The sequence below is a fragment of the Alosa sapidissima genome, chromosome 22, assembly GCF_018492685.1.
Source record: "Alosa sapidissima isolate fAloSap1 chromosome 22, fAloSap1.pri, whole genome shotgun sequence".
NCBI lineage: Eukaryota > Metazoa > Chordata > Actinopteri > Clupeiformes > Clupeidae > Alosa > Alosa sapidissima.
The window spans coordinates 1424910-1450374 of NC_055978.1; the positions used below are offsets into that span (position 1 = coordinate 1424910).

Below are 25465 nucleotides of genomic sequence, written 5' to 3' on the forward strand. Positions count from 1 at the left end.
TTCCTGAATTCTTACATTCAGGCATTCAAATGAAATGTAATTAAATAGTATATTCTATCAGTGTATGATGCTTGCATGAGGGAAACATCCCAAAACAACGGCACCCATATAATTGCTGTTGTTTTGAGAAGTATTTCTCATGCAAGCATCATGCAACAATGCAAAAACAATGAAACTATTGTAGGCCTAATTATATTTTACATTAGTAAAGCAGTACTCTGATGTGCATGCTTTCACAAACTTTTGTGAACAATCTTAGCACTTTAAACATTGACTGTTTTGAAGTGCGTGTATAGCAATATAGTATAAAAATAATAATAATTGTGATCATTATAATTTGATGGGGGGTGGGAGGAGGGTGTGGGTTCATGTAGATGGGCCCTATGACCTGAAAGTATGCCTTGACTGGGCCTCAGGTCAAAGAAGTTTGAGAAAGGCTGATGTAGACGACAAAGCAGCAAGGAGGCGTCGTGTGATCATTTAAACAAGTTTATGACAAGGTCGATGAGGGTGGGAAAAATACCTTTCTGTGCAAACTTTGCCCGCACTTCAGTCACATTCAGTCACATTGTCTTTTAAGAAAATGTCCATTTTTCGGTTCCAGCAGCCAACAACCTCAGAACTGACCCTTCAGGCCTCTCAGGAGGCGCTGGCCTTTACCCGCAGCCAGAAGAGAGTCAGCAGAAATCTGATTGCCTTTAAAAAAATCTGACTTCTTAAAAAATCTTAAACTGGCTGCATTACATGATTATTTCTAAGATTCTGATACGTTTTTAACCATGACCTATACACAGTTCTGGTTTGAAAATGTATCTCTTAAAATAATCACTTTATGTAGTCAGCTTAAGATGGCTGCAGGCGGCTACATGAAGTTGAATCACCCTATTGATTGGCTGTAACCCTAGCAACCACCATAGCAACTGTGTTATTTAGCGTAGCAACCATTTTAATTACCCTAGCAACAACCTAGAAACCACCCCTGTAATGTCAACCTAGCGACCATCATAGCAACCAGCATGATTGCCCTAGCAACCAGCATAGCAACCACGTTATTTATGCGTTTTAGCTTATTGGATGTTGCGTTAATGCAGATAACTTTTGATCCGTGTGCCCGATTTTCATAAATGAGGTACCGTTGGAATCCTTGGATGAGGCCGAGTTCCATGCCCCTGATCAAACCCACTCTTGCAGTTCCTCGGAACCGCAATTCTAGTTCACACTTGTACACTTACAAGGCGGAGGAGGTTTTTCAATATTATTTAAACATATTTATTTACTTGACTATTTATACACAGGGTGGAAAAATGTAAACGTGGAAACTACATGTGGATTATAGTCCATAAATGATTGATTTAAACAATAAAGTATAACAAAAACAAGATTGAGTAATGCAACAGAATATGTTACAAATTACATTTTTGGGCATGTATTCTGTATTCTGTAAAGGAATATGTTTTGAAAGTATCCTTCCCAGCAGTGCCTTTGGGTAACCCTGTGTTTCATGACACATGCTATTAATTGTTGGTAATTCCCCTAAGTAAAGTCTGCATACATGCCGACTAGGGAAAGAGTACAGAAAGGGTGCGAACGAGCCCACATGCACATCAGAATTTCGCAGTGGGACAGCCCTAAGCCCTCACAGAGTTAGCGGGAATACACGTCTGTTAGTCTGTGAAGTGGGGACATCAAGAATCTCCGATGAGATTTCTGATGAGGAGCAGACGATCTATGCCCTTATTTTTTTAAGAATAAACAATTATATGGGATAGGAACATCTGGAATATATTTATTTTAGCTTTGCAGGAAAAATATGTTGGCTACAAATGGTATCAATAGCCTAGAGGTAATAATTAAATTGAAGTGCCATATAAGGTGGCTAATTGTAATTAAAAGCACATGGCATATTATTATTATTATTATTTTTATTATTATTATTATTATGACCATTGTCATTATTAGTAGTAGTAAAAGGTTGGCAGTATAATGGACATCTAAAAAACATTCCCCTTACAGGTTTAAAGATTTAAACATCTCTGACCTTTGCATAATGAATGAGGTTCCAGCGCTTGTCCATGAGGAAGTATTGAGCAGAGCGTGCCTCTGGGATATTAAAAAACTCCAGACACTCCTGAGGAGAAACAATAGCATAGATACAATTAACAATTCCATAAATGAATAAGAAACTACAATGAACAAACTAAACTACATACAAATTAAGTCACATATCTCAAACTTTTTGTTATCATGGTATGGTTAACATAGGGGCACCGTGGGGGGGGGTTAGGACGTTTCTAAGGGCCCAGCATCCACTACACTCCCGACATAATATAGTATAGTATAAGTATATATACTCTTTTAGTGTATATATACTCTTTTGATCCCGTGAGGGAAATTTGGTCTCTGCATTTATCTATCCCAATCCGTGAATTAGTGAAACACACTCAGCACACAGTGAACACACAGTGAGGTGAAGCACACACTAATCCCGGCGCAGTGAGCTGCCTGCAACAACAGCGGCGCTCGGGGAGCAGTGAGGGGTTAGGTGCCTTGCTCAAGGACACTTCAGCCATGCTTACTGGTCGGGGTTCGAACCGGTTCCAAGTCCGAAGCGTTAACCAGTAGGCCACGGCTGCCCCCGTAATGGGCCCCTTCCCGTCATGGGCCCCATTACTCAACATTGTGAGAGAGTAAATCTTGACAATAGTTCTCGGATATCTTTTTTTTTTTTTTTGTTATGTGGGATTGACAGCTGTACCACTCGCTTGCCCTATAACTATTAATAATCGTGACCCATTTGTACTGTATGTGTATTTTTTTTGTATTGTGATTATGTTCAGATGTTACAACATACAATGTGACTTAGAAGTAAAAAAAATACCTGCAACTTATTCAATTTCTTTTTTTATTGTCATTTTTTTCAAAGGAACAAGGCCTGCTGGGAATGTGAATTGTGTTTATCCAATGATCTTACTTTCTGTCATTCGTGGTTAGGTTACATGGTGAAGCTACTTCTGGATGTGTTGTAGCTTAGTTATAGTAATCAGCAATGCAATCAGCAATTAGTAAGCATAAAAGTGGCACACAAAAGAGAAAAGAAAGACGAGAACTGGTGGATACTAAATCCAAATGAATGAAATTGGATAGTTATTTTTAAACACCTTGAATGTTACTGCTGGCGTTGATGCTAGCAATGCTGACGTTAAGTCCTACCCTAAGGAGTAGGCTAGCATGGGACAAGAACGATTGAGTGGATTGGCCATATTCTGCATAGAGAACAGCAGTTGAATTTAATTGATATATCATCAATGACTTTGCTGAAGGTTCGTAGAGTGAGTTTGTAGAGTGAACTTGCAATGGGTGAGTTACATGTTGCTTTTTGTTATGGAGTAGGGTTGTGACCTGTTTGTGGAATATCTGACCGCTGCGCCACGCTGTTATAGGCTAAATTAAGCAATTGTGTGGTCATATATAGGCTACCGTGTAGGCGTCACCATGTTTTTGCTGTTTTGCTTGATGCTTTTCTTGATGGCTATTTAATTGTTCTGTGGCTATACAGTACCTGCGTTTGGCTTTGGATGTTGTGGGAATTCAGAGGTGGTAGCAATGAATAGTCAGCTACTGTTCATCTCTCTGTCTGATCATATGTTGGAAAATCTCATCACCCACAGACACAATTTTTTTTTTTTGGGGTGGGGTGGGGGTTATGATATGAGTTATATCGCTTTGGACAAAAGTGTCTGCCAAATCCCATAACCTTAACCATAATCATATGGTCTTTTGGGCCCCCACCGTCGACTTCAAGGTAGCGCTGTCAGGAAAACACTAGGGTTAGGGTTAGGTGCCTTGAAGTCGACAGTGGGTGCCCAAAAGACCATCAAGCTTAATATGACATCTTTATCAGCACCCAAACTCTGACTTCCAGTGTCCCTGTGGAGTCACCATAATTACATAGCAGAATTGGATTTAGATCCTTACCACCAGAGGAGGAATGGTGCAATTAAACACAACAATTCAATCCAGTTTAAAACGAGATGTACCGCAGAGCGGTAAAAACATATGACCGTCGCCAAGTCCTAACATAAAAATAAATCACGATTGTCAATTTGTCTTCATCTCCTACTCCATCCCCTACTCTCACATGTGCGTGCATGTGTGTGTTTGCTCAATGCAATCTCAAATCCTCATGAGAAACACCAACAGTCAATATATTCCTCCAAATCCTAGTTTCGTTTGTTTTATGGACTACTGGAGTGGATGAGATCGTTAAAACATTCATTTGTCTTGTAAGCGGAACCAAAGTTTCACAGGCACTGTTGTGGTACAGCAAAGGACCTACAACCTCGTGCTTTCATTGGATAGTCGCGTTGCGTTCAACGGATTCATTTGCATAAAGATGGGCAGCCCAAAGCTACAGCGGACTTAACCACCTTGTGGCGTAAAGTTGTAAAACATTTCACGCAGCGTGAATCACGGAAAGCGCAAATGAAGTGGCCACTTCTAAATGGGACCCACAGTATATGAACACTTTGCTAGCTAGGCTAGCACCGGTCATAATAACACCTGATATTATTTATTATTTTACATTTTGTGCATCACTTCGTCATCACTTAGTCTAGCCTCCAACCTTAAGAAGTGCTTCAAACTGAGTGTCCTCGTGCACAGGCAATTGTGTGGGGATGTCACACTCATTCTGTCCATGTACCACCAAAGTCTTAGTTCCTGTAATGGCAGATTTCAACAGGTGACACAATCAGAACATCTACAATTGAACCTTTTAATGGCAAGTCCAGGCCATAAAACCACATTTAATGATGTCTGTGAGAACCATATCATATAACAATTGAAAAAATAAAATCCTCTCAAATTTGTTTACCTGGCATGGAGGCTGTAACCAGCAACTTCACCTCGCACTGCTCTTTTTTCATGGTCTGCTTGAGATCCTTAAAGAACAGTCCCTCCACATAACCTACAACCTCCCACAGGAATGTCAGTGTAGCTGAGATGGCATCCATACCCCATTCACATGGTGTGCGCACAAAATACATGATCAAGCCCACCTGGAAAATGAAAAGCCACAAATCATAAAATTTTGACAGTCTATTTGTATTTGTTGTCTTTTGTTGTCTGATGGGTGTTATGGGGTTATAGTTATGTATTTTTGAATGTTTTGAATGATTAGCTGTGTAACATGGAATTCCACAAAGATCAGGGCTTAAACCTATAGTATTTGATTTGTGCACACTAATCCTTGGGCACCATCTTGAGTAGTTGAAGGGTTATACAAATAAAACCAGTGAAACATCAAAAATCACTGAAAGACTCACCAGGTAGTTGAAAAGAATGTGTGATGTCTGGGCAGGCATATCTCCAATATTAAGCAGGAGCTTTCTCAGCATGTATATCAGCTCATCCTGACACACAACCACATGGACACAGACTATCAGTTTAATCATAGTTATGGTATTTAGGACAGTTTTATCCAAAGTGACTTACAACATTAGAGAAACAACAGTAAACATTATATAAGACTAAAGGTATTCATTTTTCAGTAAAAACATCCAATTCAATGAATACCAATAGTCTATTACTTCTACTACTACTACTACTACTAATAATAATAATAATAATAATAATAATAATAATAATAATAATAATAACAACAACAAACACAACCGGTGATTGTCGGAGTCCAAGAAAAGTGGCAAGAGGTGGAGCAGGTTGAAGGTCACAGAGGAAATGGGACAAAATAGAAGCACACCGATTTCTATATGTGTATGTTAATCGGGTCATGAGATACTGATGTGATGACATGACGCAAGGTGTAGATGCGTTCACAAACAGTAAATGATAAATTGACATGTGTCAGCTGTATCGCTCCCTATGGAATCAGTATTGGGGTCAGTATTGTCAAGGAATATGTCTTCTGAAGGAGTTGTTGGGTATCCATATTGTGACTGTTTGAGGGTAGATGCAATATGCTGCATAACTGAAAATACCAACAAAATTGGGTGGTTGGAATTTACTTTTTAACTGATCAAAGCTTGACAGCAGTCCATATACCACCATGTCTCTCCTAGTGTCCTAATGCCCCTGAAACATGGTAAGCAAACATGGTAAACGGTTCAAGTGTCCCCTGCCCAGAAATGACAGTGGGAGACTGGACCAACGGTTGAGGTCTTGTTTAATATGGTGAATAAGTGGAACAAAATTGGCCTTATACAGACCAAGCAGAGAAGGGGTAATGTGGATCCCTAAATAAGTGAACCCTGAGGGGGACCATGTGTAGACACTGTGAGACACACTGACGAAGGCCATCAGGCCGAAACGTTTGCTAATTAACCCCTGTCAATCAAATATCAGTTGTCAAGATAGCCAATATATTCTCTTGTAAAGGTCCAATCTTATCCAAACTTGGTGCACACAATCAATGTGACATTCCTTGGAGGCACATTCAATTCCATGACATTCTGTCCACAGTGGGTATGGACAGAATGCTATAGCTATAGCTGCCACATGTTAATATGTCATGAACCGTTTGACATAAAAAAGTGAAATTTGGCACACTAATGCCGCTATCCATTTGGCTCGGACTACTTGAGTTGTACGTGCGAACGTGACATAATTGCCTGGCTTGTAGCACTTTCAGTTTGTCTTTGTGGGAAAGAACATGGACGCCACCAGGGCAGCAGCTGCCTTGGTAGTGCTAGGGGCTTGCCTAGAAAACGAAAGCAAGCTTGTGGCTCATCTAAAACAAGCTAGGGGATGATTTACACTAGCAGTAGCAGGCTTGTTATTGTTAGATACATTGGCCTCTTTGGCAAACCAGCTAGAAAACAAAACGTTACATTGTATTGCACACACAGCAAGACCGGGCAATGCATAAATTGGTGACCGGATTAAAGCAGTAATGTAATCAAGTGTGTACCAACGTAGTACAAATACAAAGAAAATACATCTCAACTTCAGCAATTATGAGCACAGCCATCTTTGCCTTCAACTCATATGTTCAGCTGGGTGCACAGGTGGACAGTCGGAATTCCGACCAAAAGGGGGTGTGTCTCGGTGAAATGCCACAAGAAAGCTGGGTAATTTACACTTTCCAACTCGGGCGGGGGATTTACAAGACAAATGGATCGACCTATTACACCTGGCGTCATTAGGGCCCGAGCACTGAGGTGCGAAGCCTTATTGTTTGTGCGAAGCCCTATTGTTTTTGTAAGGATTATTATTATTAGGGCCCGAGCACAGAAGGGCGCAAGCCACTATTGTTTTTGGAAGGATTATTGGGGGCCAAGCAGCGAAGCTGCGAGGCAACCCATAGTGATTCTACATATTCTTCTTATTATTATTATAACAAAACGCTCATTTGCCATTGAACCATACAGTAAAAAGTTGAGAAATTTGGCACATTGATTCGTTACAGGCATATGTTTAATTTCACAAAGTTTGATGTCTGCACCTGGAGTGCTCTAGCGCCACAAACGTTTAAAATTTTGTATTACATCTATGCATTTACCGTACACCACATTTTGAATTTCTTGAATTTCCCCTGGGGATCAATAAAGTATCTATCTATCTATCTATCTGAACATTAAGGTATATTTGGAATCCTTGGATGAGACCGAACTCAACGCACCCCATGATGTCAATTTCCGGCATGTTGGATCTTCCGCCATATTGTTTTTCACGAAACTTGACGCAGATGATCTTCAGACCATGACTCATAAATGCATTGCTTTTTGGAGCCATATTGAAAAGCACATGGTCTCAGGACCCAATTAGGAAGAAGCTCAATAAATTTGACCTTTGACCACTATGTGGCGCTATAATCACAGGAAGTGGGCTCATATTTCAGCAATGCTTTCACGTATTGAAACCAAACTTAGTATGTGGACTTGGGACCTTATCCTGAGGACACAAAATAAATTTGGTGACCTTCAACCACTAGGGCGGTGCTAGAGTAACAGAAGATTAGGTCATATCTCAGCAATGCTTTCACGTTTCAAAACCAAACTTGGTTCATGGATTCAGGACCACATCCTAAATAGACACAATACTTGTAGCAACCTTTGACCACTAGGGGTGCTATAATTTGCAACACTTTCTCGTATCGACACCAAACTTGGTACATGGACTCGGGACGACATCCTGAAGACGCTCAATATATTTAGTGACCTTAGACCACTAGAGGCGCTATAATTATCAATACTTTCTTGTATCAACACCAAACTTGGTATGTGGACTCATGACTACAACCTGAGGACGCACAATACATTTGGTGATGTTTGAGGTGTGCGTATGTGTGGGGAGCTATTGGGGTGTGTGGGGGAGGAAGTTTATCTGTGTATATGTGTGTGTGTGGGACGGGGGGGTTAATTGGGTGTGTTTATAATGTAGCAACATTGCGTTGCCAGGACAACTCCTGCTCAACTGCTCGGCCCCCTCATTGCTGCTTGCAGCTATATTTATTATCATTATGGTTATTCTGCTTAGGGATTTCTCTGCCGTACTTGTCCTTTTTTGAGGTGGTTAACATGGACGAAAAGTCTTGAAATTTGACACACATCAGGTGTCACGCAAAGCAGTTAGGTATAAGAGCTTGACCCCGGGTGTGGCCCAGGGACTTGCTAGCGCTCCCTTAGGTGACTGATCCCATGATTGGCATATACTTTCAGCTAGACACACCAAATTTGGTAGGTGTGTATATCTCCCCAAGATGAACAACTTGCATATGTACAATGCATTAGCCATGCCAAACAGGACGTGAGGTATTTGGGATTTTGTGCGCACTAATATATGATGAATTGTGATGCCAAAAGAGGTGCTTCCCATGGGCGAAAACTTGACAAAAATTTGGCACACACATCAATTGGTGCAGTGAATACACAGGGATAAAGGCTTGGCTCCGGGCGTTGGCCCAGGAACTCCATAGTGCCCCCTTATGTCACTGCGTCTTGTGGTTGGCATATAGTTTCAGCTACACACACCAAATTTGGTAGGTGTATGTACCTCCGCCCACAGGAAGTGAGGTACCGTATTTTCCGGACTATAAGTCGCACTTTTTTTCATAGTTTGGCTGGTCCTGCGACTTATAGTCAGGTGCGACTTATATATGAAAAAATATATAATTGAACATGTTTTTAAATGTTAATTTATATTAACTGACATGAACCCTACGTGAAACATTACGTCTACAGCCGCGAGAGAGCGCTCTCAAATGCACAAGTCCTGTGCACTTTCAGTCAGAGATTAGTGCTTGCACTATGCCTGAAACACACGTGCATACCTAAATCGTCAAATTATGGCAGGGATTCTATTTATAGCCGGGCCTCAGATTTGGACAAATAAAAGCCAGTATAATTCTGTTTCAATTTAACTCATAAAAGAGCTCTTCTTAATATTTTATATTGTTGGTTGGTATTGTTGCCAATGAAAAGTCATTTACACCATGAGTCTCCAACACGTTGCTCTCATTGCTCTCAAGCTAGTAGCATGCCGCACCCTTCTGAGCTAGAGGCTGAAGCCTACATTTAAACACAATTGTTGCTGCCAGGCATCAGCCTATGAATTTTATAAAAAAGTAAATCATGCATAATTTAAAAAATAACTACATTTAGGCTATCTTAGACATCTTTGGCTATACGGAATAAGGTTTCCCTTGCAGCACAGCACACGAATGAATGAAAGCGCGGATACCTTATCTCGCAATAAGTGGATGGCAATCGAAATTCCCGACACTATGAAACTTAATAGTAAGCCATTAAATACCCCACAGATTTCAGTGGTTATCAGTCCCGATATTTAGCAATATATTCAACAGTCCAAACGTAAATTAAATCTCAAATTAAACATCTGCTTTTAATAGCCTACCCATGCCGCTCCAAACGAAAAGTAGGCCTATGTCTCAAATAAAAAAAAAGAGAGGCACCCCCAAAGTGGTCCTGCGCGCACGTGTTTGTGTCTCTGCATGGGGTTCAATTGAAGTCAGAGTTGGTCCGTCAATAGTCCCGCATTCAGGCCGCTCCATTATTATATTAATGTCAAACAGGGTACAGGGTAAAATGTGTGGGAATCTCTCGCATTATGATGGCTAGATTTGCGGGACTTTTATTATTATGCTCAATACTAAGTAATAATTTATTCGCAATACCCGCAATTCCGCGCTGGAATTTAGACCCTTTTAAATGTGCATCTTTTTTTCTTTTTCTCCTATTAACATGCCTGGCATACCCATGGCCGTCAATGGCCAACCAAATTTCTTGAAAAATCTCTTGACCAGATAAACATAGACTCATCTAGAACTTAGAGTGTGTTCATACTTTGTCCCATTTCCTCTGTGACTTTCAACCTGTCTTGCAATTTTGCTTGAACCCCAATAACTACCGGTTGCGATTATTATTGTTTTTTTGGCTCAAAAATATAGTATTTAGGAACCTGTCTGTTGCTAACAGTGAGCTTCTCCAAGAAATGTCGAAGCACTAAAGCAGGGTCTTCAATCAAACAGTTCCACAACACCTGCTGTGCAACAGCACTCACTAAGAAAGGGAAAGAGTGACAGTTTGGCATACAGATTGATAAAGAGATAGAGTGAGACAATTCAGACTGAAGAGCACAGGAAAATGTTCACTTTATGATACAGGACCCCACTGCCAAAAAAGTCAATGTTGAACCTTTTACCTGTGAAAGCTATTTCAAATTTCATTCCTACCATTCTTAGGTCAAATACTGGAATCGCCTCGGACAACAACAAACTCTGCATCTCTATGTTTTTACTTTTACATCATGTTGATAATACAGATTATACAACTGATCCCCAAGTAGTACTACAGCAGTGGTTAGGAATTCATAATGACAAAATATCAATAAGCTCAGATGACTGTTTTTACAGACAGTGCTTGGGCTATATAGTATTGTCAAAAAACTACACCAGATAATGGCATTTTTTGGCATTGCCAGTTTTATTATATACACTGCATAAAGGTTCAAAGAATATAAAATTGCCATATACCTGCAACTCCATCTTCACGAACCTCCCCATCCTCCATTAAGTGTACAATAGGCAGAACAGCAGCACAAATGCATGCTGGAAAGACGGCTTGAGGCGGCTGTACAACATGGTGTGTAGGGGTGTGTTCTGTGGTATTATCCTCATCTTAAAAAAGGCATAAATCAGGATTTTCATAGAATGAACAATGTGACTGCCACAAAACAGTTCCATTGGTTTTTCAGGTAATATCAGGAATTGGAATATGGATAAAATATTCACCTTCCGCACTGACAGCAGAGCGCACACTCCACAGAGAGCCTCTGCGAAAGGAGTAGTTCCTATGAGAATTTGAGGAGGCACAGGAGGGGCTCACTGAAAGACGCCGCGAGGCCAGATTTATAACCTCCTCTGTTAACAAATGAAGAGGGAAGAAACAGCGTTTGTGAGAAAGAGTGCTTCTACATGTTAGTAAAAAAGTATGGAAAAAGAAAACATTATTTGATCTGAACAGGACACAAATACGCATAAAAGAGAGAGAGAATGAGAGAGAGAGAAAGAAAGAGAGATTAAATAATATAGACTGCTATATGAAACCCTATTTCGAAAAACTGGGGACGCTGAGTAAAATGTACGTACATAAATAAAAACTGGTCCCATTTTTCAGAAATATGGTAGAAACATTCCTAGAAAATCTAGATGCATCCAAGCGGCAGCAATTGTAATTGGCAGCCATGGTCATCTAGCAACTCTCTGTTGGCTTGCAAGCTGGAAAACCAAACTCTGGTCAGGCCAATCACATTGTGTATAGAGTCGGTGGGCGGGCTTAACAGAATTGTGAAGGTTCCGTGTGAATTCCCTCCTACAGTGTACTTGAAAACAAAGAAGATGGCTGCTGCCGCTGGCGAACATTCCATGATGGTTATATTAAGGATACATATTTTTTTATCCTTTAACTGACGTTCCCAGAACATTCTCTAAAGGTATAGTTTTGTGCAAATGTCAAAACTATACTGCCGGAACTGATTTTTCTCTGCTCGAGTTTTAAACATGATTCAAACAATGTTCCGTGAACGTTGCCGGAACCAAAGATTTAAACATTTAGGAAAGCTCTGGCACTGTCAAGAAAACTTTCCTGAACGACCGTGAGAGAACGTTAGCAACGAACGTTCCCCGATCTGAAAATTTGTTTGCTAGGATTCTTGTCATTGGGTCCCAAATGTTGCCATTTTTAGGTGCTTTGCACTTACAGGATAGAGTCAAGCCTTTTTACCAACTAAGGCATATTTCCAAAATAAGACTTAATTTATCGTTTAAAGACACAGAAACCATCTTACATGCCTTCATCTCGTCACACCTGGATTATTGTAAAAGCCTTTTCACCTGCCTTACTCAAAAGTCCTTATACTGTAGGCTTCAAATAGTCCACAACTCTGCTGCCAGGCTCCTTAATAAGACCAAAAGGTATGAACACATCACTCCTGTTTTAGCATTATTACATTGGCTCCCATTATGCTGGAAAATTGACTTTAGTTTTACTCATTATTAGCCTACATTCAAAGCTCTTAATGGCCTTTCCCCAATTACATTTTTGATACGCTAGTGATCTATTAGTCCTACACACACATTAAGGTCGGCAGGAAAAGGTTGGTTTCATACTAAAGGGGACAGATCTTCAGATCTTTAACAGATCTGACACTCACTTGTACCGCAAAGCCTTAAAAGAGTTTAAGTTTAATTTTTGATTTGTTTTTGTTTTGTTTTGCCTTATTGTATATTTTCTTTAAAAAAAAATCCACTATTCTTGCCAATGTTGATATCGTTTTCTTTGTATTGCTTTTAGACATTTTATATATGTAAAGCACTTTGTAACTTTGTTTAGAAAAGCACTCTATAAATAAAGATTATTGTTATTGTTATTTACAAAATTTTGTTTTATTACAAAAAATATATTATTATTTACAAAACCTAATGTTTTGTGGGCATGGGGGTGTGCATGTTTACCCTCTTCCTCCTGTTCAGGTGGGGGGCTGCAGGTGGGCTCATAGCAGGCTTCATGAGAGATGGGTATGGCTGTGATAATAGATGCCTCCCGGCCCAGCCTCCTTCTTTCCTCCTCCTGCTGCAAATTTTTGAGAATGTGTTCAGCCCGTTGATGAGAACGTGACACTGCACGTGCCGAGAATGACTTCTGCAAATAAAGACAAACATACATCTTCAGCTGATGATGACATTGTGTTTTTTTGTGTTTTTATTTTGGAAAGATACAATACAATGTGATGCTGTGTGAGATTACCGACTGGTCTTCGTTGATTGGATCCTGCACACTGCCTGTGTTCTGGGGCACCCATGGAGGATCAAACATGGGCACACATGGCATACCCAAGATGGGAGAAGGTAAAGTGAAGTTGATACTGGGAGGTGGAATCTGTGAAACACACAAAAATATGAATGGCACACAAATACACAAAAGTTATTGCTTTCATAAAACTGTACACATAGAACATTGCTAAAATGACTAGCTTGACAATAGTAAACATATATACCTAATATTTCAGCATCCATATAACCAAAATGGAATTATCCTTGTTACATTTTGCAATTATTTGACTGTGGGATTGGTAGTCGAATCTAGGTGCTTGAATCATATTGCCAAATGGTTGACTATTTGGGGTCACCCCTGATTCACCATCACTAAAACGATCTTTGGGTGTACTCCAAATTTAGTGAAAGTTTGTCCAGGGGGAGTACCACAACTAACATTACATTAACTTAACTGCTAGAGAAAGAAAATGTATATAAAACCACATAACCCTGGTCATTCGTATGGCTATGATTTAATTTGTCTACACACTTTCATCTCTTTCCCTTTGTAAAAATCAATATACGAGTTACAAATATGATTTTTTTTATTTGTAGATATCAAAACACACATGCAAATCAAGAAATATTTGTGGATCCCCCTCTGCGCATATACAAATATTATTGAGAGAAATTTAGCTCCATATTTAACTGTTCAGCCATTCCAACTGTCCGTTATCATCAACTATGACTCCTGTTAACTGTTTCCTCTGCCCACAACTGTTTCAAAATAAAAGTTATCACTACAATAATTCCCTATGAAATAATTTAACAATTTAAACTATCCACACTGCAAAAAATTCTAACCAAGTGTTATTGATCTTATATTAAGATTAAAAAATCTATTTGGTATTGTTTTTAGTATGAAAAGACTTACCTAGCGCCCTCTCAAAAGATCATTTTGACTTAATTTTAAGACTTTAACTTATTTTAAGGAGTCTTATCAAGACAAATTTGCTTAACGCACTGGCAGACAAATTTGCAAAAAAACGCACTGGCAGACAAATTTGCTTGTTTTTAGGACAAATTTGCTTAACGCACTGGCAGACAAATTTGCTTGTTTTCAAGATGAGATGTCTTAAAATAAGTTTTTTTTTTTTAATTAATGATTTCACAAGAATGATTGATTTCACAAGAAAGCGCTAGGTAAGTCTCTTTATACTGAAAACAATACCAACTAGTTTTTTTTTTTTTATCTTGATATAAGATTAATAACACTTGGTTAGATTTTGTTAGATAAGCAGTTTTTGCAGTGCAACTATTTAACTGCCCAGCCTTCCAACTAATGTTTTCATCAACTATGATTCCATGCATGCCCACTTCTTTTAATGCTACACTCTAGATAGACCCCTCAACCTAGCCATTCACATACTGTACATATTTAGGTCAAGAGTGGCGTGTTGGGTGAAGGTCTGGGGGCGAGGTGTGGTTGGTTGTGGTAGTGGGGGATGTGTGCATATGCTGGGGGCCTGGGGCGATGGGTGGCACGCAGGTCCTCCCCTCTGTCAGCTCGTCGCAGTATAACTGCAGGGGCTGGGTGGAACTGTGGCCATTAATGGGTGCCCAGGTTGGCAATCAGTCAGGCAATCAACCAGGCAATCAGTTATTCCTATTATTATACTTATCATTAATAGAATAATTACAACTCCTCTCCTCTGAAACTCTCCCTCTCTATGTTCCAGCTTCTCTCCTCCTGGCCCAACAGCAAACCAGCCTTATACATATGCGCACACACACACACACACACACACACACACACACACATACATCCTCACATACTCACTACCCCTCACCCCCCATCCCAACACCACCTCATTCACACTCTTAGAGCTACCATCCGCACCCCCCCCCCCCCATCCCCCCTTCTTTTCATTCCGGTCATCAATTTCATCCCTGATAATCATATCTGTAATCATCCTGGACGCAAATCATCCTTAGCCTTTCTGTTATTAATGTTATGTTGTGTTATGTTTGTGGAAGCCAAGTCAATGTTATGTCTTGTTAAGTTACAGTATGTGTTTATGTAATGTACGTCTGTTTGTCGTATGTAGTATTCATGTGCATGTCGTAGTGTTGCATTTTCTGTAATGTCAATGATGTTTGCAAATAAAAAAAAAAATAAAAAAAATAAAAAAAAACTATGATTCCTGCCAACTGTTTCCTCTGCCCACAACTGTTTCAAAACAAAAGTCCCTTTTATTATTTAACAATGTAAGAGTCAATGACGTGATGCTCATTTTTTGTGTACATATGAGTTAGATACATTTAATATTGTTAAAATTTGAACATATGAGTGTAACATATCAGTTAGATACATTTAAAATGGTTAAAATGTGAAAATTATTTTCAAACATCATTTTCATCAAACCCTAATCTTAGTAGTTTTAGTTTTGGATTCATTCAATTTTGAGAGAGTATTCACTGAATTTGGGTAAAAATGTCAATACGGTGTAACCACAAAAACATGAACCAAATCATTACACTTGCTGAAAAATCCCTTCTAAAATAATCTGGCATGATCTTGCACAAGAACTTTTCTATATTTATATATATTTAATAGAAATAATGAAACCCCATTGTTCTGAATGTTTTAATTAATATGGGGAATCATGTCTGTCACATCAAACACTTGAAATGTCAAGTGGTGTAACCACAATTTAAGGGGCCATTTTGTAAGTATTATGTCACATGATCAAGTGACAGAAAATTATGTCACAGAGAAGGACCCTTGACGACCCCAACTGCTATGAGTCAAGGTTAGTAACTCTCTTAAAAGTAACAAAATAGTGTTTTGGGCCATGGTCAGGCAAGCTTAGGTTACATGTCAAATGGTATGACCTCCTGAAAATATTGACAAATCATAATAATCATAAAATATTGCAATGAATGTAAAAACTGTGTTTGAATATTCACATAAAGGTCAGGTTGTCGATAATAATGCCTGAAAATTTTGCTTTTAAGTAGAAATGTCAAATGGTGTAACTACTTTCTGTTTGAGACCAGTTTGATCAGATTCAGGGCCAAGAGTATTCTAGGTGCCAATTATATTATTTTTATAATTTAAATAGTGACTAACTGTTTAGCATGAACAGTAGCATGAAAAGGGTTTAAGCAGATTGTAATTTAAGCAATTTTTGAAATTTTGAAATGTCAAAGTTTTTTATTTTAAATTTAAACTTCCATAATTCATTTTTTATATTTTATTATGATAATAATAAATAGTATGTAAATAGTATGTTTAAATTATAAATAATATAAATACATTTATTATAAATAAAGTGTACTTCTTGTCCCCCAATAGGTGCCTTTCAAGCAAGGAAACCGTGTCTCGCCACAGAGCGCAAGTGAACGCATTATTCTCTCTCACACACACTTAGGCCGTATTTTAGCGATCTAAAACGCATGGTCACTAGTGAATAGCGTAAATACATTTAGGGGTTTGTCCAGTCCACATTCAGGGTGGTTTTGTTATCAAATGTCAGGCACCTGGCGCAAAAAGGCAGCTCTTATGTTTCTTAATCAGTCATGGGTGTGTTTTGGGTGTAACATCCTTTAAACCAATGAGAATGACATCTGTCATTCCCTTTAACAGCAAGCAGTGCACCTTCAAACACTGCATCAGTATTTTGATAGTCAACCGCGAATTTGAAGGAACCTGCTTGCACGCTAGACCATATGGAACAGGTATTCCACTAAACCATGCTTTACTAAAACCTAGCAGAGTATAGCCTACACGCATCTGCACTTGTCTATTATTTGAACTCATAGGCAAAGTGAAACTAACTTTAACGTGGTGTCATAGTCAACGACAAAACAGTTATACACAGTTTGTTACTTTCACTATTGACTGACAATGGATTACCATTGTGGATACCATTAATGGTGGGGGCAGCCGTGGCCTACTGGTTAGCGCTTCGGACTTGTGACCGGAGGGTTGCCGGTTCGATCCCCGACCAGTAGGCACGGCTGAAGTGCCCTTGAGCAAGGCACCTAACCCCTCACTGCTCCCCGAGCGCCGCTGTTGATGCAGGCAGCTCACTGCGCCGGGATTAGTGTGTGCTTCACCTCACTGTGTGTTCACTGTGTGCTGAGTGTGTTTCACTAATTCACGGATTGGGATAAATGCAGAGACCAAATTTCCCTCACGGGATCAAAGGAAGATATATACGTAAGGGATAACGGCCGCCGAGGTGTCCTGTTATATACGGAATTAATGGACGAGGGCGAGGGGCAAAAACTCCCAGACGCGCAGCGGAGGGGAGTTGCCTCCGCCCAAGTCACACCTCCGCCCAAGTCACACCTCTTGCATCCGCCCAAGTCACACCTCCGCCCAAGTCACACCAAGACACACCTCGAAGGCCGTTATCCCGCTTATCACCCGGTTGCCACTGTAAACACTGGAAACACGCAGTTCTGTTTAAAAAGAAGCTCACTAGTTCAGCTTGTTGTACAACTTTAGCATGGACAGTTAGCTTGTTTACAGTTGATTCCATTGTTGGGAAGCCTGCAACCAAAGATTCTAGAGCGCTGCAACCGTCGTCCTACTATGGTTGTTATAGTTACCATTCATAAGCATTGATATGGAACGGTGTCCTGTTATTCAGAATTAAAGGCCACCCGCCAGCCAATCAGAAAAGAGTATTTCTTCACTCCGGGTGATAATTATACTTACTTACTTAGATCTACCACCGGTTACACAGAATAACATCTTAGAGTAGAAGTAGACCCACTGTGTGAAGCCCCTTGAAACTAAATTAATTAAGTAATCTTGTTCATTGTAAAACAAAAAATAATCACCTTAAAAATTTGCTGTGCACCCTCCTCCATACGGGGCCACACCTGGTAACGGAAGCGCCAGAGTGTTTGGAATTTCAATACAGAACTGATGCGCTGACCTGCCTCTTGATGTTGAAACTCAGCCAACATCATCTCTGACACAGCATCAGGGACTTTTACTGCACACAGCAGGAACATTGCGGCTGCAAGAGAAAGAAAATAGACTAAGGAAGATAGTATAGTATAGTATAGTATAGTATAATATAATATATAAATATAATCGCAAAACTACTACTGTAATTCACTGGTCCAGATAATGTATAGAACGCCAGTCATTATCGGGAAAATAAGTCCTTTCAGGACGAAGCAAGTACATTATCCCTCACTTATTTCATGGCACCCAAGGTCACTTCACAAATAACAATGTCATATATAAAATAAATGCAGTAAAACTACAGTATATTACAGTGAATAGGCTAGCCTAAAGAGATAACTTTAAACATAACTGTTAACAGATTAAAAGATGAGGTAATTAGTACTGGATAAGCATCGCTTGTTACTGATTTCATGTACACATTTCTACAAGATTTCATACTCACATGTACTCACACTTCATACTCAGTATTATGTGCTGGTGAAAAGAGGAGGACTTTGTAGTTAACAGTTCTTAAAGGAACACGCCGACTTTTTGGGACTTTAGCTAATTCACCGTATTCCCCAGAGTTCCATAAGTCAATACATACCCTTCTCATCTCCGTGCATGTAGTTACCTGGTAGTTACTCGGTCTGACGCACCCACCGCTAGCCTTGCTTAGCACAAGTGCCTCGAAGTGACCGGCTTCATTAGCCTACACCTCCCAATAGTGACAAAAGTATTCCAACATTTTCCTATTTACATGCTGTGATTTGTGTAATTACAACATGTACAAATAACAATGTCAAATGAGACAAGGCCCTTTGTAAGTGTGACGGAGGTTGGGACTCCAGGATAAAGGTTTTGACTGAGTGGCGAGATATGGATTGCGATTTCCGGTCAGAGAATTCACGGACACAGATCCACTGTTTATTTTCTTTAATCTTCACACACTGCAAAAACTGCTTATCTAACAAATTCTAACCAAGTGTTATTAATCTTATATCAAGATAAAAAAAAACTAGTTGGTATTGTTTTTAGTATAAAGACACTAACCTAGCTCTTTCTCATGAAATCATTTGACTTAAATTAAGTCAAACTTCTCTTAAATTAAGACATCTCATCCTGAAAACAAGCAAATTTGTCTGCCAGTGCGTTAAGCAAATTTGTCCTAAAAACAAGCAAATTTGTCTGCCAGTGCGTTGAGCAAATTTGTATTGATAAGACTCCTTAAAATAAGTCAAAGTCTTCTTAAATTAAGTCAAAATGATCTTTCGAGAGAGCACTAGGGAAGTGTTTTCATACTAAAAACAATACCAAATAGATTTTTTGATCTTAATATAAGATTATTAACACTTGGTTAGATTGAATTTTTTGCAGTGCAGTTTCGTAACTTGAGTTGACAACAATGTTTTGTATAGGTTTCCATTTGATATGTTTGATATATGTATGTGAGTGTGTGTGTGTGTGTGTGTGTGTGTGTGTGTGTGTGTGTGTGTGTGTGTGTGTGTGTGTGTGTGTGTGTGTGTGTGTGTGTGGTCTATTCTGCATTTACGCACACAGGAAATGGGTACATTGTTATTCACTGTTTAGAGAGACAACTGCAACGACTGCAAAATGAGGGAAAGTAAAATGGGGGGAGGGGGAGTCGGTACTCGATGATGTCATCACTTTGTCTCTCCTATCACAGGCTTTCTCACAGTAAGCATATACATACATTTTCAGGTGCTGCCTGCAAATCACTTCACCCAAGTAGCTGTGCTGGGGGGCTACATACTGTGCAGCAGACACTGTGACTTGCTGGTGCATCGACACAGGGGCTAGGCTGGACATCAGGGCTGGTGTTGGTGTAGAGTCAGATGGACTCGGATCTGACGTCACTGGTTGATGTGGTGGAGGTGCTTGAATAGAGGGTAGAGTATGTGTTGAGCCTGTAGTCTGCTCGCGGTGGTCTAGAGACTAGAGAGGGAGGAGCCAGTGTGCTGCCGATGGTCTGTGCTCTAGGCAGAGAGTAGCCTGGATCTATGATTGGCTGGGAAGGTGAAGGCTGCTCTCTGATGAGGGAGGTGACCATTCTCGCGACTTCAAGCTCATGCTCTAGTTTTTGTAGCTGACGCCACTGGTTTAGTTGTCTGTTTAGGGCTTCCTCTTGCACACGCTGAGCTTCTTGGGCCCGTGCATCCAGTCTTTCACATTCCTGGTCCATACGGTCCATACTGACTGGAGATCAGTGAGGGCTGGTGTTGGCAAATGTGCTGATGAGCCTCCTGATCGCCTAGATTTATCTGATTCACATCTTGACCCGACATGTGAAGGTGGGGACTGTTGAATCAGTGAAGGTGAAAGTTGAAGTTGCGGGATCTGTTTGTTGGCGAATCCAACTTCATAATCTGCTAGGTGTCGTGGGGGTTGTCTCTCCCTTGCACCGAGGGACTGTTCAGATTCAAGGTCATGGAGGGCTTCAGTGTGATCTGGTTCCATATCTTCAGGGTTACTCAGACATCCGGCTCGAAGGACCATGTGATGGAGGTTGGGACTCCAGGATAAAGGTTTTGACTGAGTGGCGAGATATGGATTGCGATTTCCGGTCAGAGAATTCACGGACACAGATCCACTGTTTATCTTCTTTAATCTTCACAGTTTCGTAACTTGAGTTGACAACAATGTTTTGTATAGATTTCCATTTGATATGTTTGATATATGTATGTGAGTGTGTGTGTGTGTGTGTGTGTGTGGTCTATTCTGCATTTACGCACACAGGAAATAGGTACATTGTTATTCACTGTTTAGAGAGACAACTGCAACGACTGTAAAACGAGGGAAAGTAAAATGGGGGGAGGGGGAGTCGGTACTCGATGATATCATCACTTTGTCTCTCCTATCACAGGCTTTCTCACAGTAAGCATATACATACATTTTCAGGTGCTGCCTGCAAATCACTTCACCCAAGTAGCTGTGCTTCGCCGGAATGTGAACATAGTACCAAGCAAAGATTCTAGAACAGAGCTCCGCTCTAGAATCTTTGGTACCAAGTAAGTATAAGCTTACAAAAGGGCTGTCTCCTTTGACATTGTTATCTGTACACATTGTAACTATACAAATCACAGCATGTAAATAAATAGGAAAATGTTGGAATTATTGTGTCGCTGTTGGGAGGTGTAGGCTAATGAAGCCGGCCACTTCGAAGCCCTTGTGCTAAGTTAGGCTAGCGGTGGGTGCGTCATACTGAGTAACTTCATGCACGGAGATGAGAAGGGAATCGACTTATCGAACTCTGGGGATTACGGTGAATAAGCTAAAGTCCCAAAAAGTCGGCGTGTTCCTTAACCCTTTGTACTACCATACTGTAGATGTGTAAAGATGCTTCTGCGCTACAAGCACCTGTGTTCTTGTTCTCCCTACCAGGTGAATACCACCAACCTGGCTCTCTTGTTGTTATTTATTGATTACCTTGCATAGGTTGTTAAACATTTAATGGTATTCAGTTTAGTTTTTGTTGTGCTACTGGGCTCCCCCTGCAGTTGTGAGTATGTATTGTACAGAATGGTTGTAAATACCACTCTGGACCCTCCTGGACACAATACACGTGGATTTGATTTAAAACGGGCAAAGATCATTTCCGAGGGGCCAAGTCGACTGACAAGGTAATATTACACAATTTAATAGAAATAGTAGGCTATCGCACAATTGCCATAAAGCAATTTGTGATTCTCTGACTAAGCTAGGGCTGCATGGGACAAATGATTATCCCTTTTACACGTTTGTTTACCTTAAAAATGACTTCAAAGCTGCTATATTAAGGTAAAAAACATAATTAACCCTAAACATTTCTGAGTACATCTTCTATATGTGAATCCTAATTAACTTGGTTTTGAGTACATGACAATAAACTACTTCAATTTGAATTATATATGCATGCATGATTTCATGTTTTTTTTTTTTTTGTATGTGTGTGCAGGTTTATGACTTCACCAGCGGCAGCAGCCATATGTTCATCCACACTTAGAAGCAGCTCCCAGGCAGCAGGCTGGATGTCTCCATACATGTCCTCAGTGAGAATAGGTGCTGCTTTTATCAGCAATGAGAGTGGTGCTGGAGACAGACTCATCACCTAGGCATAGAAACAATCATGACTAAAAATGATTAAATACACCTAATAAACTCCTGCATACACCTTTTGTGGAACACTTGTGCATGCAGGTTTTCCCACATACAGGTTATATGTTGGAATATGTTGGAACAACGTGGAATAAGAACTGTTAACAAACTGTTGTGACAAAGTATTTGCTACTAGCACCATCTACTGAATGTCATCAAAATAAAAATCTAGCACTTTAATGGCCAATATCTTTAAAATTTTAGACGCAGTATATATAATTTTCAACATTTTCTAGAAGTGTATCAAAGTTTGTAAAATTCTGTCTGTAGAGTAGGCTACAATTAATGCATTTCTCAAGAACCCGCCGTTTTGAAAATTTGATAGCCTTAGTTTCATTTGGCTCACTCAGCAAACAGCTAATTGAAATTTAGCAGCTAATACATGCCTGTGCAAATATCAGCTCGTGTAAAGCAACTACATAATTGTCTGCATGAGGAAGTGGGACAGGCTTGTCAATATCCAACTAATGGACATTTATTTCACTACTACCTTCAAATAAATCTACTTCTTTCAAATACCACACTCTCAGACCTGGCTCTAGGCATAGACAGTATAGGCAAATGTTAAGGGCGCTCCATCCACCAGGAGTGCCCGAAATAACGGGGAACTTTTTCCTTTTTACACATAAAACAAATTAACTGTTATTTAAAACAACTTAGTAACATAACTACATTATTTGCCAAAAGATAACGGCAACTGTTTGCCAGAAACCTAATTTGCATGTGAAAATATGAACTGTTTACCAGAAACATATCTGTTCAGCATACACCTAGTTAATAAAGTGGTTCTTATAATAATAATAATAATAATAATAATAATAATAATAATAATAATCTTTATTTATATAGCACTTTTCAAAACAAAGTTACAAAGTGCTGTACAATATCAACATAAATGAAAATGCAAATAAGACATAATAATATAACAATCAAATAATATATATTAATTCAATTAGAACTTAACATAAATTTGAAAAAGGAAAATAAACTTACACTGAAATAAAACTTAGGATACTGAAATAAAACTTACTGAAATAAAACTTGACACTGAAATAAAACTTACTGAAATAAAACTTAATAAACTTAACACAAAATTAAGTATATTACTTAAACAAAACTAAGGAAGGCTTGCTTGTAAAGATGAGTTTTAAGGAGGGATTTAAAAGAGCATACTGACTTGGCTGACCTGATTTCATCAGGCAGGTCACTCCAGAGCCTAGGTGCCCTGACACTAAATGCTCTCTCCCCTTTAGTTTTGAGATTGACCTTAGGAATAGTTAGGAAACCACTACCAGATGATCTTAAAGTACGCACAGGTGTATAAGGTACTAGGAGATCAGATATGTAGTTGGGAGACAGGCCATGTAGAGCTTTAAAAGTAATCAGAAGAATCTTAAAATCAATTCTAAAGCTTACTGGGAGCCAGTGCAGTGAGGCTAAAACAGGAGTAATGTGATTACAGTACTTTGTCTTAGTAAGAAGCCGGGCAAAGTCTCTTTATAGATTTTTGGTTCAGACAAGAAAAAAGACTATTGCAGTAATCCAGGCGTGAAGAAATAAATGCATGTATAATGGTCATGAGTTGTGAGTTATGAGTTCTGGCTTGTATTTTATAGTATTTGTTTATTTTCATTAGGCTATTGATCATTGATATTGCATTGACATTATTGTTTATTATTGCTAAACTCCTTAATGTAGTTTTACCGATTTTTATAAACTGTTTACTGTTAATTGTAACTAAAAGTGTCAGCCAAATCACAAAGCACAACCATAACCATAACCTATAAGCAATTAGGTCACTTTTGAAAAAATTCTTGGAGACCCCAAGATGATACTTTTTTTCTGTAACTCTCCAATTGTGGTTATTATAGAATTTCTTGCCTCTCTTACCATCTTTCATGGGGGCAAGATAAACATGTCGTTTTCACATTATTCCGTTTTTTTGGCCCCACTGAAATGAATGGCGGAATGCTCAGGATTTGATTTTGATTATGACATCACAGCTCTAAAGCTAAAGGCCCATTCACACCAAGAACGATAACGATAACTATAATTATAACCATAACGATAAAAGCGTTCACACTGAACAACGATAAACAAAGTCTCTCATTGTGTTAATAAATGTGAGGGCTAAAATTCGATGGGTTCTGATTGGCTATTAGCATTTTATCGTTGTGAAAATCGCTCTGAAAGTGATCCCCAACGATATCGTTCATCATGTCGTTATCGTTATAGTTTATGTGTGAACGTCGTCATTCATATTAACGAGAACGATATTTAATTATAGTTATAGTTATCGTTATCGTTATCGTTTTTGGTGTGAATGGGCCTTAAAGCTTGCAACTGGCAGAGTTCTAAGCCATCTGGCAGCTGCCTAATGGGCTGGGCTGGGCTGGGCTGTCTGTGTCTGTGAAGGTGTGTGCATGTAACTTTTGACCCGTATGTCCGATTTTCAAAAATGAGGTACCGTTGGAATCCTCGAATGAAGCCCAGTTCAATGCCTTGCCAGCACCAGTTGTAAAGGTCATGGAAAAAAAGTTTCACGCTGTCCCATCTTTTTTAAAGCCAATCCATGAAGCCCAGTTTAATGTGTAACTAGCATCAGTTGTAAAGATCATGGAAAAAATGATGGGACAGCGCAAAGCCAATCTATGTCATACAAGTCATTAAAAACAAAAAGTATTTTCCCAATCCATTCAGCCAGTTCATTGCCCAGCCAGCTCCATTCAAACTTAGCCATGTATACTGTTGTATAGATCATATCATTGAGAAACATCATACACTTCCACACAGCACCAGTGACACCAGTTAAGTCAATGCATACAAGTCACATTAGTCATCATTACCCAGCAAGAAGCTCACAATCAATTCAATTGTCTTGCCACGATCTGGGGAGCTTTCAGACAACGTTAGTGTAAGAACAGGTTCTGTATGCTATTTAAAGCCGACCTAACGATAAGTCTCTTCATGACGATATGTTGCAATGCATTCTGTGTGCTGTGCTGTGATTCGACGGCTCGTCACCTGACCCACCTACCCCACAAGCCACAGCG

General features: G+C 39.5%; 1 protein-coding gene and 1 long non-coding RNA gene across 10 annotated transcripts in view; one reads left to right on the forward strand and one right to left on the reverse strand.

Moving 5' to 3' along the window:
* LOC121696886 overlaps positions 1–22295 on the forward strand; it is a 29410-nt gene extending 7115 nt beyond the window's left edge. The window contains exons 2-3 of the long non-coding RNA XR_006026348.1: positions 13249–13381; positions 22213–22295. This is a non-coding gene — a long non-coding RNA (uncharacterized LOC121696886). The remainder of the gene's footprint in view (positions 1–13248; positions 13382–22212) is intronic.
* Positions 1–25465, reverse strand: part of LOC121696861 (protein unc-80 homolog) — a 239077-nt gene that overhangs the window by 105908 nt on the left and 107704 nt on the right. For all 9 annotated transcript variants that reach the window (XM_042077934.1, XM_042077933.1, XM_042077929.1 and 6 more), the window contains 11 exons: positions 22227–22365; positions 18143–18324; positions 13281–13412; positions 12989–13175; positions 11267–11395; positions 11009–11152; positions 10435–10535; positions 5325–5411; positions 4874–5057; positions 4625–4719; positions 2039–2128 (listed from right to left, as the gene is read on the reverse strand). In XM_042077934.1, coding sequence (XP_041933868.1) covers positions 2039–2128; positions 4625–4719; positions 4874–5057; positions 5325–5411; positions 10435–10535; positions 11009–11152; positions 11267–11395; positions 12989–13175; positions 13281–13412; positions 18143–18324; positions 22227–22365 — 1470 coding nt within the window. The remainder of the gene's footprint in view (positions 1–2038; positions 2129–4624; positions 4720–4873; positions 5058–5324; positions 5412–10434; positions 10536–11008; positions 11153–11266; positions 11396–12988; positions 13176–13280; positions 13413–18142; positions 18325–22226; positions 22366–25465) is intronic.